Here is a 15,199-nt window from a genome sequence, read left to right on the forward strand (position 1 = left end):
TTATATGGTGCTGGGATTTAAATCCAGGACTTCCCACATACTACACAGATGTTCTTCCACCAAGCCACATTCCTAGCCTAGACTTCCTTATGGCTGACCTATACATCATGGCAGTCTCTAGATCTAGTGCAGTCCCTGACCTATACTATCCCCGTAACAGATTTTGGACTGAACTAGGTATCTGATATTACCTCACATGTATGTGCATCTTTAATTAGAAGTTTTCATGGGTGAGTCTTACACATTTGGGGTAGTTACTCATCCTGTTTACAAATGTTCTTAATTTCTTCTGAGAACATTGTGAAATCCTCTTTCCAAGTGTCTTTAAAGATAAGTAAATGGGGTATGGGGACATGAGAGGTTAACTGGGGTAAATGATCATATATACAATGAAATTCATTATTGTGTGTAAATAATGCATGATGATAATAAAAAGATAGAGATGGCCATATAATTTGGCCTGACTAGCATAATGGAAAAAATGGAGATGGTCTTTTGTGTGGCTCAGGAGGCAAAAGTGGAAGCTGTGCAAGCCCAATTACCTGAGTTAAACCCTGAGTTCATATACAAAAGCTGCGTGTGGTGGCACGTCGCTCTAATTTCAGCACTCCTACAAGGAGGTAGGAGGCATCGACACCAGCTAGCCTGGTGTATTCAGCACAACAGCAGAAACAGGAAATCACCTGCCTCAGCAAGGTGGGAGATGAGAAAAAACTCCCAAAAGTTGTTCTCTGACCTCCCCCCTCCCCCTCCCCCTCCCCCCTCCCCCAACACACACACACACACACACACACACACACACACACACACACACACACACACACACACACACTGTGGCGTGTGTCCACTTTCATTCATACATCCACTTAGAAAAACAGATGAACAGGCATTGCATTTGTTAGCTGGACATGGTGGCACACACATGCAATCTCTGGCGACTCCAGGCTGAAGCATGCACTGCGGTGGAGTTCCTGAGTTGGGAAGTAGTGTGAACACCAAGGTAAGAGAGTGTCTCGACAACCAAGTGTGTCATTTCCTGAAGAAAGCATTTCACTGCCTGGTGTGAGGCACAACCACTGTGTTCTTCTGCTGTAGGGCAAATGCAGGAGGAGAAGGGACCTCCATCGGGCCAGGTCCCTGAGAGCCTGTGTGAACGGAGCTCTGCCTCTGCACAGCAGCGGTGTTGCATGGATGAGAGAGAATTAATTAAGACACTAGGGAGAGATGGGATTGCTTAGTGTGGCCAGAAATGGGTATCTTATCACAGCTGCTCCAAATCCTAAAGAGGACCCAGACCACTTCATTTTATGCCTTCTTACTTCATATTTCAAACAGACTAGAATATAAATAGTTTAATGTTGACTTCCGAGTTCTTAATTCAAACTGTTCAATGTCAAACATTCCTCTCCTGTTTCTTCTCTTGGTCCTAAGCTACATTTCATTCTAGCATAAGTCTGGTTCCCAAAACATAAACATGAACATTTCTAACTAGTGTAGACTCTGGTGATGGTCACTGGCTTAGCATTTTGTAAAGAACAGAATGTCACTTTCTCAGCAGCTCCTCTGCAGCCCCTGATCTTTGGGGACTGCCAGAAAGGCGACTCCAGCACACGGAGAGCAGCTGAGCAGCCAGCAAAGCCAAAGGGCTGTGACAAATTAGCTGTGGCATCTGTGTGTGCTGCAGTGCGGGCCTCCCTGCATCTTCTATCCCAGCAGATGGCACAATATCATGACAATAAATGTCATGAGAGTGTTTCCCCATTTGCCTTTTACAAAAAAAAAATGCCACTCCGGAGCCTATAAGTCTAAGAACAGAATGAAGAAAAAAATCCTCTCTCTATGATGCTTTTTAAACCCCACTCTAGAGCAATGGCATATTTGAAAAAGAAAAGAGCTCCTAAACAGAGCCCATTCCTTGAAAATAAAATGGCCTGAAGTACATTTATTCTCTGCAGTTTTTACAGTGACTTGAAAGGTGTATTTTTTAGCCTCATGTAAATGTGCTACACAGCACCCAGGATTGCTTTATGCACATCAGGACAAAGCTAGCTCCTGCATGCTTAGTTTGAGTTAGAAACAAAACGCCCGCAGCCTTCTTGCTATTTTCTTCCATCTGTTAGCTGTTCTAATACAATGCTTATTCCCTCTTCTGACAGGCAGGCTTCCACAGGTCCCTTTTCTTGGGAATAAATAGGTATACCTAATCATGACCTATCTGCTTAATGCTTGCAATTTGCAGTCAGGCGTGGAGACATGGTTTCAGTGCTTATACACTTTCAGAACTCAGTTGTTTATTTTAGCATGGATTGTCATAAAATTTTGACTTTCAACCCAAATTTTTCATATTTATAAGTGTCAAGAGTTTTATTTGGAGGGGGTATATCTACATTTGCTATAATGACAATATAATTTCTCACACTTTTTGAAAGACAACCAACTCATAGGCTGCCCATAATGTTTTGTAAAACAAAATCAATCCAAAGAAAAAAATTCTGTGTTAGCTAGGAGTGGTGGTGTGTGCCTGCAACCCCAGTATTAAGGGGGAAGCATCAGCAGGATCATGGCCTCAAGGCAAGCCTCGACTACATAGTAAGGCCAGCCTCAACCACACAGTACAACCTGCCTCAAGAAACCAAGAGATGGAGGCATAACACAGTGGTAGAGAGCTTGCCAAGCATGCCCAAGACCTTGGGTCAATAGCCAGCACAGCTAAAACAATCCAATGCTTTCTTTCAACCTAAACAGAGTATGTGAAGACCATAAGAAATATGTATCTAGTACAAAAACATAAATAAATAAATAAATAAATAAATAACAAATAAATAAATAAAAAACAAATAAATAAATAAAAATAAATAAACTAGTAAAAAGCAAGTACAGAGAGCTGTGTCACATCAGGAATGGGACAATCTATCCTATGTCACTCAGAACTAAATCTACTATGAGGAAGCTGGTATCTTTTGTTTGATTCAGATGACCACTAGGCCAAGTGTTGATATGTATGTTTTAAAATTGATCAAATGGATACCAAGCAGAAATAAAAGAAAAAGATTGGTAAATTGAAATACATAAATATTTCAAACTTCAATAATGGACTTAAGGCTAAAATCCTCCACAAAAAATTAAAAGAATATCTGTGAAATCACACTTCAGCATAGACAGATCTTTTGCAAACCAAGCAAGTATACACACAACTAAATTCTCCTCTCCACAAAGCTGAAGCCACTGAGCAGGAAGCACATGGGAAGAAGAGGGTAACCCCTCTATTGACATGTTTAACTCATTCTATAGGCAAAGATTTAAAGTCACTAATTCTATTAGAGAAAGTACATGTATTGGGGTGTTGTTGTACACTTCTGGTGCTGATAAATACTAGCAGGGCCCTTTGAGAAGAATGTTTTATCACTTAGGTCAAGACTCCTATGTTTTTATCCCCACAGGATGGTTAATCAACTGTCAGTATTACAGAACTTAAGAGTCACCAAGGAGACAAAACTCTGTGTGTGTCTGTAATGGTTTAACTACAGAGAGGTTTAACTGATAGACCCACACTAAAAGTGGGTGGCACCATTTCATGGACTGTAGTCCCAGACCGAATCTAAGGAGAAATACATGAGCTGAGCAATAGAATTCATCTCCATCTGCTTCCAACATAGCCAGCTGCTTCAAACTCCTGCCACCCTGCCCTCCTCACCATGATGGAATGCATCCTCTAACCATGAGCCAAAATTAATCCATATCTCTCTCCTTCCCTACCTCCCTCCCTTCCTTCAGCTGTTTTTGCCAGGCATTTATCACAGTGATGAGACAAGGAACTAACAGATCATCCCACCAAAGTCATATGTTCAAATCCCAATCCCTACAGTGAAAAGCATTAAGAAATGGAGGCTCCCGGAGGTGATCAGGTCACAGGGATAGACTCCATATGAACGGGATCAGTGTTCTATAGGAGAGGCTCAAGACAGACCCCTTGCCTCTTCCACTACATGAGAACATGCCAAGAAGGAGGTCAGCCAGAAAGTGATGTCTCCCCAGACATCAAGTCTGGGAGTCCCCCTGTCTTGGACTTCCAGCCTCCAGAAATATGAGGAATAAATATGCTGTTCATAAGCTAGCCAGACTCAGGAAGCTTCTTCAAACAGCTTGAGTGGATTAAGACAACCTCACCAGTGTGTATTTTAATCACCAGTTCAAACTCTAGGAGCTCACTCTCAGCCAACAGCATCCTTTGATACATGTACTGGAAAGGATCCAGAAGGATACACAACAAAGTTTAATTTTAACTATCTAGGAATAAAACCTGAAATATTATCAATTTGTTAATTGCTTATCTGTAGCAGTCAATATTTATTTCTATAACACATAAATTATTTTACAATAATTTGCTTCTTTCCCAGAAAAAAGAAAGCTCCCTCAAAGCATAGAAATACAGACAGGACTTGAGGATTTCCTATCCAGAGTTACCTAAAAGTCAAACTTCATTCCAATTGGTTCAACAAGGCTGGTTAAATACGAAAGGCATAATAGTAGGGTCCCTCGGGCAATGGCTCATGTTTCTTTCCTAGCAACTTCCATCTACATACTTCAAGAAATTCCTTAAGAAAGATACTTACAGCCCATACATATTCATAATTTCAGCCATGATATTGTAATTTTCCATACCTGCACTTAAAAAAAAAAAGTGGAACCAGACACACGAACAATCTGCTGGGGAGGACAGAAAATGTCATATACTAAGAAGGAGATTCGGGCCAACTTCCCCAAGAGCCTTCCAAAGAAGAACGTATCCTTTCACCTACCCCTGGTCCCACAGTGACGGTCACCGCAGAGGGGAATACCATTCCTGAACACACACACCAAACACATCTGTGAGGGAGCCAGGCTAGCGGGTGTATGGCTAAAGTGGCTGCTTGCCATGGCAGCAAAACGTCTGCTACCACAGCACATTTACAATTGGTTTGGCAGTGTTTCCAACACAGGCTGAGGGATTCAGCTTTCTTCATATATGACAACAAGTGTTTCGAATGGACCAAACATTTCATATCAGTGTCAGCAGCACTCACACAGCTTCTGTTGGCAGAGAACAGGAAAACAAAAGTATCTGCATTTTTTGTTGTTCTAGAGAAATTGCCAGAACACCATTTGTTCTTAGCCACCTTCACCCCACCCAGTATGGAGCTTTCTGCATGGCACCATGGCCCTAGTCATGTGTCATGGCGCAAGATTTCAAATCCCAATGTTTCTCTGAATATAGAGATCTGGAAAATTAATCTTAACAGGGCATTTGGTGAAATAGAAGATGTCTTGATGCTACGAAGTATTATTGGTTTAATAAATATTAGAGTTCTGTCTACCTACCTGTCTGTCAACTCCATCTTCTGTCATCTATCTATTCTGTCATTTATCTATTCTCTTTCTATAACTTATCTGTCTGTAATCTACCTATCTATATATCTATTATCTATACACACACACACACACACACACACACACACACACACACACACACACATTCATTCCTCCAACCTTAATTCTATGAAAGACTAAATGCAATGCACCACAGAGAATGGAAAGGTGGCTGTGGGACTGAACTACATAGTAGACAGATCAATATTCTTTTACTCTAAGAATGATGAGCTTGTTCAAGGTCACGGAGCTTGAACAGGAGAGCTAATTAAACTAGGCTCCATAGAACACAGAAAAGATAAGTTCCCCTCATACTTACAAATCAGATAAGGGGCTATAGCTGTCTAGTTAATTTTTATAAACATATTGGCTTTCCAATAAACAAATTTTTCCCATTTGAAAATCAGGGGAACAGCACTAATCAATGTATAAAGACCAAGAAAAGACCCAAGAGTGACTGCCTACTGTATTTGATCTGTATGGACTGTAAAAATGAATGTTATAATCAGACTCTTTGAGAACTTTTCATTTTAAAAAAATGACCCATTTATACAGAAGTAGTTGGGAATTTATTTATAAATTTGTCTATAAAAGTATAAGAGATCTCCTTTTGCTCAAATTTGTAGATTAAGAAAGTAGGAATTCAGAAAGACCCCAAAGGATCCCCAAACCTGCTGTAAGAATTAGTAAAGAAAAAAAATAGTCAATTAGGAGACACAAGCCTACAGCATCCACAGCTCTAACTACCTTGAATGTCACGTGATTCCCTTTTACTATTTTACTAACATTGCTCTAATTAGCCTTCTAATAAGAGGCAGAACTAATTAGGAAAAATAAGGTAACATTATGCTGGCAGTAGAGATTAAACACGAGTCGGTAATGAGCCTCTAAATCCACACATAACTAATGACAGAGGAAAACTGGCCACCCACAACCGCTCAGCTGAGTGGGTGGGCAGTTGAAGTTGAGATATGAAGACCGAAGCCAAACAAAATTGTGTGAAGGAAAAGCATCTCATGAGGGTTTTCAAGGTCAGCTGATGAAAGCCCGATGGTAGTGACTGTTTCTCAAATACCCTGAAATAAAAAGAAAACATAAATTACCACAAATAGCAAAATAAAATCTGGAGCCTGTACAACCCAAAATGGAGTTCCTGCAAACTATATGCAGTGCATCAGACTAAGGTAACCTTCTTTGTTTTTTAATGACTGAAGTCCCAGTGAAATGAATTTGATTTTTAAGTCATGGTGCATTTAGTTTGCTACATGATCTTTGCTGAGAACGTAATGTCTTATCCAATGACATCTTAGTGACTGTGCTGTTACACACAGGCCAGCATGGGTCACAAATATTAGAGTTCCTAAGTGTTGGCACCTCCACAAACACAGCAAGGACAGAATCTGGGTCAAAGGAATTGGAATGAAAATGTATTAGTGGAGTCACACTGGCTTATTCACCAGGAAGGTGACATCTAAGGCGACCTTGAGGTTGATAGACGGACTAATGAGTGCCCACTTCCACTGTGTTCAAGGGATCATCCTTTTGTAATACTGGGCCACACTATACTTGGGATACAGACAATTGTTGATTTGTTAGCCCTTTATGGAAACTCAGAGGTCATATCAAGTTCTCAACTGTCCTTGAAGACAAAGCATTCAGAGATATATCCCACAAAGTCTTGCCTATTATTGTAACCAAACATTTGACAGTGACTTTTAACATGTTCAACATCAGGTGCCTCATGAAAACTAACATGGAACTTTACAAAATAAAAATGCATTTTTAAATATATGCCATTTAAAATTGTTGAAGAATAACTATATACATTAAGCAATATCAAGCTATAATGAAATAAAAAATGTTTAAGAAATAAAGATCAATCCTATCTGTCATTTCAACATAACACTTATTAGGGGCCTCCTGTCCAAGAATCTATGTGACATATCAAGGAACTATTCTTTCCATGGATTTTTACCATAGTCCCTCATTTTTTGCCTTCTTCCTTTTCTTCTCTGCCTTTGGCTTTCTACTGGTTCCCATGTTTCCTCCCAGTCATCATTGGGGGCATAGCTTTTTTCCTCATATTACTTAGAGAATCTCAATTGCCATCCATTCACTTCTAAATAAATTACCCATTTGGAATATACCCTACATACTAACTCTAGTCTGATTGGTATCTACAAAATACACCCAGAATAAAAGACCAATTTCTGGCACTCTTTTCTGACTTTGGATTGAGGTCCTTTGAGGAATAGATATATTAAATTTTAATGTAGCTATAGTTATTTTTTCTTTTTCGTTTATATTTTGGGTCAATTTTATAAATAATGTCTTTAATTTTCTTCTAAAAATCTAAAAAGGTTTCGTTTTTCTTTATAAGCTTGACTCCCCCTAGAGGTGAGTTTTGTAAATGGTGTCAGGAGAGTGTTGTCTAATTTCCAGTAGCTATACATGGGTCCTCAACACATCTGCTGCAGAGTCCATTTCCCCCGAGGGATGTGTTCTCCACTGCTCTGTCCTACATCAAAAGCCCACAAATGTTTGGCCTGCCAATACCAACTCTGAGCCATCCTAAACAATTAAGTCCTCATGTACATGTCTTTATCTTCAACTCTTCTTGACTCTTTGCTTCCACAATTAGTTAAGCCACAGTTAGTAAACTGGAAACTCATTCCTATCCATTAACAGGATACAGCTTGCCCCTATTTATTCCCTAGAGTCTTTCTGAAATGTCTTACAATTCTTTAAAAAGTTCTCACATTTTTTAATCAGATATTTTTGGTTTGGTTTTCTTGTTTGCTCTAAATGTGTAGAAATGAATTTAGGTTTTATATACTGATTCTACATAAGTCAACATTGGTGAGCCCTTATTTACTCTAATATGAATAAATATTCTTTGAGATTCCTATGTAGGTGATCACATCATATGTGATGTAATTTATAGATTTGTTTTCCTTTTCAATACTTATACATAATTCAACAGAAAGGTTTTTGTTGAAGTTTTGTTTTATTATGAAGTTCTGCTTTCATTATTAAATAAAGAAACTTGCCCTCTATTTCTCCTTTGATAGAGCTTTTGACTACAAATGAGCACTTGAGTTTATCAAATGCTTTCTCTGTATCTGTAGAAATGATCATACAAAATTTATGAGATATACTATTTTAGGAGTTTTTTTATGGCTTGTTTTATGATAAGCCGGGTACCATCATGAGAGTCAGTTGTCAACTTGACACACTATTTGCCTCTATTGGTGGGCATGTCTGAGGGACGTTTTCTTGACTGCTAATTGGTGTCTGAGGGCCCAGTCCCCTGTGGGAAGTACCACCCCAGGCAGGTGGATACAGGCTATCTAAGAAAAGCAGCTGAGCAAACCAGGAGAAGCAAGGTATGATCACTGTTTTGGTTCCTGCCTTGATTTCCTGTCTTAACATTCCTTCATGATGGACTGTAACCATAAGGGGAAATAAATTATTTCCTTCCCAAGTTGTTTTTGGCCATGCCATTTATCACAGCAACAGAAAATCGAACTAGAGCATCGTGTTTGCAGTTCTGAGATACGTATAACTTAATGAGGTTATATTACCTAATGTTTTTAAAGGTCTATAAAAATTTCATGATTTTTAAACCTATGTTTATGAGCAAAAGTCCTTTTTGTACTTTTTTGAGAATTGCATGCATGACTACTGTGAATTTTCATCGTATCTTCTACTCCCTCCCTCTCCAATTCTTCTCCATGTTCCCCTACAGAGTCCATTCTCAAATTCATGAAGTGCTCCTCCATAATAATTGCTACATGTACACACACACACACACACACACACACACACACACACACACACACCTATGGAGTTCAACTAGTACTGCGTGTAGGTACTTTGGTTGAACTATCAAGGAACTTGTCTTGGAAGAAAACTGACTTTCTCTTCCTTAGAAGCCCCCGACTCTCTATAGCTCTTCAACTAGGGATAGCACCATGGGTGCTCTTCATCCATGGGTGCTCTTCATCCATGGGTGCTCTTCATCCATGGGTGCTCTTCATGTATGGGTGCTGGAACGCTGGCTGATGTGGTCTCATGCAGGCCTTGTGCAGGGAATCCCGTTGTTGGGAGTTCAAGGGTGTTACAGCCTTGTCGTGTCCAGAAGACACTGTGTCATCGCACTCCTCCTGGTCCTCCAGCTCTTACGACCCCACCCCCACCCCCCTTCTGTGATGTTTCCTGAGCTTTAGATGTAGATTGCCATTTGGGGATGAATACTCCACAGTCACTCATTCTTTGCACGCTTTGGGAAAGCCCAGCTTGTTTCACGGGTACTGGGGTCTGGCACTCATGACTGTGCAGCAAGCCCTCTTCACTGAGCCTTCTCTCCAGGCCCTGGCCATCTTTAATTGTACCTTGGTTTTGCTCGTTATTCCAAGTCTCATTTTTATTTTAGCAAATGCTTCCTACACAGCTCTTTTAAATTCAATACCTATTCATTTTACTATATCAAAATGTTCTCCTAAATCTTTTGTTGTGCTCATAATGTGAAATCTCAACGACTTGTTTCTCTTGTGTGTGCAGTAGATTCTAGGCATGGCTTCTTGTTTGGGGTATATTAGCAAACAAAACAATCCAAGAGACCCATCCTTGTGTGCAGAGAGGTCAAAACAGTCAGACAAATGTATAAATAGATGTGTTAGGGAAATATGGTAGAGGAGGAAGAGTGTTGTGGGAAAATACAGTGGGATGTGGGGAGGGCACCGCAAGGCTTAAAAACTAGCAATCTAAGGAAATCCTATCAACATGATGGAATCCGAGAAAGCTCTTGAAGGAAGAGAAATGACAAATACTTTGAAGAGGTGTATAAAGGGAGAAGGTATATAAAGGTCCCAAACTGAGGCAGCCAGTGTCAGAACGTTTTTAAATACCCCCAAGGATGCCGATGCAGCTAGAAAGAGCCATGACAGTAAAGAGCAGGGGTGAGACAGATTCCACCTCATGTAGCACCCTGGGAGCTAGAGAGGGGATCCTAGCTCTTACTCTAAGTGGCTGAGGGAGTTCTATAAGCCCCTGGAAGATTTTGAAGAGGAAATTGACAAGCTATGGCCTCTGTTGCTCTCCTACTGAAAACAGATTCTAGATATGTAATTATGAACATAAGAAAACAACCCAGGAAATAACTGTTAGGATTTGGAAGTGCACTGGGAGAAACTAGACAGAGGATAATGCTAGTGAAGGTGGTGGGAAAGGTCAGACTGAAAATGTTTGCAGTTTAGTTTTAGACATATGGAGGCCGAAATGCCTGTTATGTATCTTAGTCAACCCAATTGGATGTGCAAATCTAGAGGAAAAGGATTAGGTTGGGAACAGAAAGTTAAGAACAGTAAGCACATGGAAGATACTTAGTTTCTTCAGGCAGAGAAGGTATTAATGAAGTAGTCGGGAATGTGGCTTCCCTGGGGTACAGGAGATTCAGGGAAGGATAATGGAAGGAAATGACCACTAAGATTTGTTGGATCCCAGCAAAGGAATGTGTCCTAGAAACTATTTCAAAGGCAGAAAAGATTCACCTCACCAAGTGCTGAGAAGCCAGAGATCAAACTTGAAGGGTAGCCAAGGGTTTTTGCACTGTGGACATTATCAGTGGCCATGAAAAGATAATAAAACAAACAAACAAACAAAACTACTGGTAAAGTTGACTCACATAAAACAGCAAGAACAACAACAAAAACCCCTAGAGGCAGACAACACGATGGTGTACACCTGCAATCCTATGCACCAGGAAAAGGGGGGATGAGAGGTCCACACCAGCCTGAGCTACAGAGGAGATGGCTTTTGAAAAAGTAGGAAATTAAGTCAGTGGCAGCAATGTATCAACAAAATGTATGTTTGCTCCTGTTACACTGGTAGAATTTTCTACTTTGATGGAATGTTTGATGACTCAGGAGAGAAGGATGTTAGTAGAACAGTGTCCCAGCAGGTAAAAAGAGATGCTCTGGTCCACAATTAAGCAAGGTCTCAATATGTGTAAGTGAATAAAGATGGGGTGAGACTGAGGACGTTCTCACCTTTCTATCACATAATTTCAAATAAGAGAAGAATCGAAAACCACCTTGGATTTGGATATGCCTGTCCTGGTAAAACATTTTGACCCAATCATTGTCACCATTGTGTCCTAAGAACATAGCGGTCTTCTCTTTGATCTGTTGAATCTAAGCAACAATTTGTCACCCACTCTCTAAGGTTCGCCAGTAGTCACTGCGGAGCTGGGTTTTAAGTCACCTCCTTAGCTGAATCCCAGTTGCTATGTACGCACTCACATGTTGCCACACCTTCCCTGGATCCTAGACACTTCTCCAAGGACTCCTGGAAGTTGCTGAGTAGTGGAGAGATTAAAACTCAACAGTGGAGCTTCAAATCCTGGACAAAATTTGATTTCGAAGTATGTTTTCTTATGTCTCCTACTCACAAAGCCTCGTGAACAAGCTCACAACCTAGAGACTGAGTTTCAAATGTGTTCGCCCTCTTTCATGTTGTCCAGATTCTGAATGCCATAGCAGAGCAAATCAACATACATTGTGAATAGAATAGACCCATCCAAGACACATTCTCTATAAATGTGCTCATGGTCAATCATCTCCAATACGTATATTTTAATAAAAACTACCAATTTTAACTTCTAGCTGCCTTCTGAGGCGTCCTGCATATAAGATTGTTAATGCATTGATTTCTCCACAGTGAGCTTTTGCACTTTAACTATTTATTGAGTTATTTATTTCTATGGAGGTCAGCTGACAGCTTGTGGGAGATCACTCTTTCCAACATGTGGGTCCCAGGGATCAAATTCAGGTCATCAAGCTTGATGATGAATACCTTTATCCACTTAGCCATCTCACCAGCCCAGCACTTGATTATTTTGTTAGATTTTGATGATTTAAAAACATCTATCTGATCTCCTCACTCCAAATATACAGGTATATATGTATAGACACACACACATATGTATGCATACACACATACATACACACACACATCTGATCTCCTCACTCCAAATATACATACATATATATATATATATATATATATATATACACACACACACACACACACACACACACACACACACACACGTACAAATACATACACACACAAATACTTTTAAGTCCTCACTCACTTGGGATTTAATTAAACTAAAAAATAAATTGTGATTGATTTCTGACTCTGCACACCTTGTAGTCACACATATTTTGAAGTTTTGTTATAGGTTCAAGAATATTGCACACAAAAATACATTAAACACATAGAATTGCAAGGGTGTTTTTCCCACAGAAATATGTAAGGATATTTCATCTTCCAAAAATACCTTTGGCTATAGGGCTTTTTTTTTTAAAAAAAATCACATTGTAGTGAAAAGTTAAATCCTAGTTTCTTTGATGTGCTGGGTTCACAAGGAGGCCCCATGACTGGAGAAGAATGCTTAGTGTTTTCATAACCACATTTCACTTCAAATTTCCTTGGGGGGGAAAAAATCTTCATTTGTTTTTGTTGCAGGTCTGGGCAAAGGTGATTAAAAAAAAAAAGCCTTCCAGGCCGGCACGTGCTAAGAACAAAAGGTAGGTGTCCTGTTGTTTGTTTTTTAATTGGCCCAAACTGAAACTCTTCTTACCCTCCTCCTCTTTCTCTCCTCCTCTCTCTGCTCCCTCCCTTCCCCTTCCTTTCTTTCCTCCACTCTCTCTTCCCTGCTGAATTTATATTAATTACCCTGGCTGCCCTTTACAGTACACGATGATGGTGATGATGATGATGATGATGATGATGATGATGATGATGATTAGGGGGAATTCACAATATATTTTTAAGTGATCACTTATTTTTATCCTTTGACTTGGAAACATTTTTTTTTCTTTAGAGAAAAGAAAACACTCACCCAGCTGTTGGTACTATTCATATTCCAACAGCCTCCAGACTGCTCGAGGCCACCTGGTTGACTTTTGCCTTGGAGTCGGTCCAGAAAAGCATTATTTACCCTTTAAAACAAAGAAAAATGTGCATAAGTAGCAAGCCTGCTGCAGGGATAAGAGTTTTCTGAGAAGCAAATGTGCTGTACAAACTGGTGTGGGATGCTTCTTCCCCTCGGCTTAGAGGAGGTCTATGGAAACCTCGGTCCAGTGACGCATGGGGTCTGCTAAGGGTCCCTTACTGGGAGGCTGGTACTGGTGTGTCTCAAGCCAAAAGGGCATCAATTCTCGACTTGAAAGTTTCACTCACTGGGTCTCCATCATCTTAGCTAGTCCTCTGGTCACCCAAGTAAGCCAAGGAATGAGACAGAGGCTAGAGATGGAAGAACCAGGAAGAACTAAATGGGAGTGGGGGTGGGGAGTGGGGGGTGGGAAGCTCCGTGGCAATGCTGGGCAGGACAGAGCTGTTCCCACTTAAGCTCTCTGGCCCTGTCAGTCATCCGGAATCACGCTAGAGGAAAGGCGAAGGAAAACAGCAGGCTGTAAGGAGAGGAAAGAAGTTCAAGTTCCAAAAGACAGAATAAGTACACCTTCCTCTGATGTTCTGCCACACTTACAGCCACCAACCTCAAAACTTAAATCTGAATTAATGAGACAATCATGTTCGCAAAGGTCAGGATGGAGGCTGCCAGAGGTGGTCTAACAAGTTACCCCTCAGTATCCATGAGGGGCTGACTCCAGGGCTGCCTGTGGGGACCAGAGGACACTGATGTCATGTCTCTTCTGTAGAATGACATAGCACTACCACCCTTCACATGTCCTCCTATATGTTTTAAATGATCTGTGGGTTACTTATAATATTTAATACAGTATCAATGTTGTATAACGAGTAAAGACTTATTACACTGTATTCTTTAAAGAATGGGGCAGGAAAATTGTTATAACACATAACTATAGATATAGAATTTTTCCGAGTATTTTCAGTTCAGTCTGTTCAAGCCATGAATAGACTCACAGATAAGATGCGCTGACTATTTCTACAGATGGCTACCTGGAGTCTCACTTGATAATTAGTTATTATTCTAAATAGTTATGGGCATTTCAACACCATCCTCTAAGTCACCTAGGCATGGCTGAGTAGAGGCAGGGACTCAGAAGCTGGGTAAATAGCAACAGAGTCACTTAGAAACTTAGAAGATAAGACTAGAAAGTTCTTGGGGCAGAAACAGCACCTAGCATAAGCAGCTATTCAGCATGCATTTGTGGAAGGAAAGGAAGGTGAGAACTGAGCACATCTGCCTCCTGTGAAGTCATGGAAAGCAGAAGTAGGCCCTGGTGGATGGTCAAAGTCACAGCTCTCTGAGATGGGGAACTGCATGAAAACAATGGCTGGGTGGCCCAGTCATGTAGTCCGAGCTCACTCAGCACCAGCCAAGATATCAACTGTGTTTGGGCTCATCTTGATCTCTGAGGATTGACTAGCTGTTTCTCTACAAGTGTATTCCCTGTAGGCATGGCTGCATCTCAGCTTTCTGTTCTCACCCTAGAAACCTATGCAAGTGCCACAGCCTGGCCCACTGCAGGACCCCATGTCTGAGTCACCATGCTGAATCTCTCAGCAGGCAGGCTGAGAAAAATCTTACTAAATTACAGCCTTGAATGCTCACGAGTGGAAACTGCCCTGTAAGCAACACAACCAAAGGCATTCTGGAATGTGGACACACTTGATGCTGGTTTTAGTGCATGTGTGTGTGTGTGTGTGTGTGTGTGTGTGTGTGTGTGTGTGTGTAGGCCAGAGAGAGGTTAACACTGGGTGCTTGCCTCAATTTCTCTCTCTATTACTTTTTAAGGCA

General features: G+C 40.6%; 1 protein-coding gene across 7 annotated transcripts in view; it reads right to left on the reverse strand.

The window, feature by feature from the left end:
• Positions 1-2,894: 2,894 nt before the first annotated feature.
• Epsti1 (epithelial stromal interaction 1) overlaps positions 2,895-15,199 on the reverse strand; it is a 132,385-nt gene continuing 120,080 nt past the window's right edge. For all 7 annotated transcript variants that reach the window (XR_008216979.1, XM_052732682.1, XM_052732681.1 and 4 more), the window contains 2 exons: positions 13,316-13,415; positions 2,895-6,482 (listed from right to left, as the gene is read on the reverse strand). Coding sequence is in view for 6 of the 7 variants with exons in the window: in XM_052732682.1 (XP_052588642.1) it covers positions 6,474-6,482; positions 13,316-13,415 (109 nt within the window). In the remaining variant the exon portion in view is untranslated. The remainder of the gene's footprint in view (positions 6,483-13,315; positions 13,416-15,199) is intronic.

The sequence above is a fragment of the Peromyscus californicus genome, unplaced genomic scaffold (assembly GCF_007827085.1).
Source record: "Peromyscus californicus insignis strain IS unplaced genomic scaffold, ASM782708v3 Scaffold_12__1_contigs__length_115047231, whole genome shotgun sequence".
NCBI lineage: Eukaryota > Metazoa > Chordata > Mammalia > Rodentia > Cricetidae > Peromyscus > Peromyscus californicus.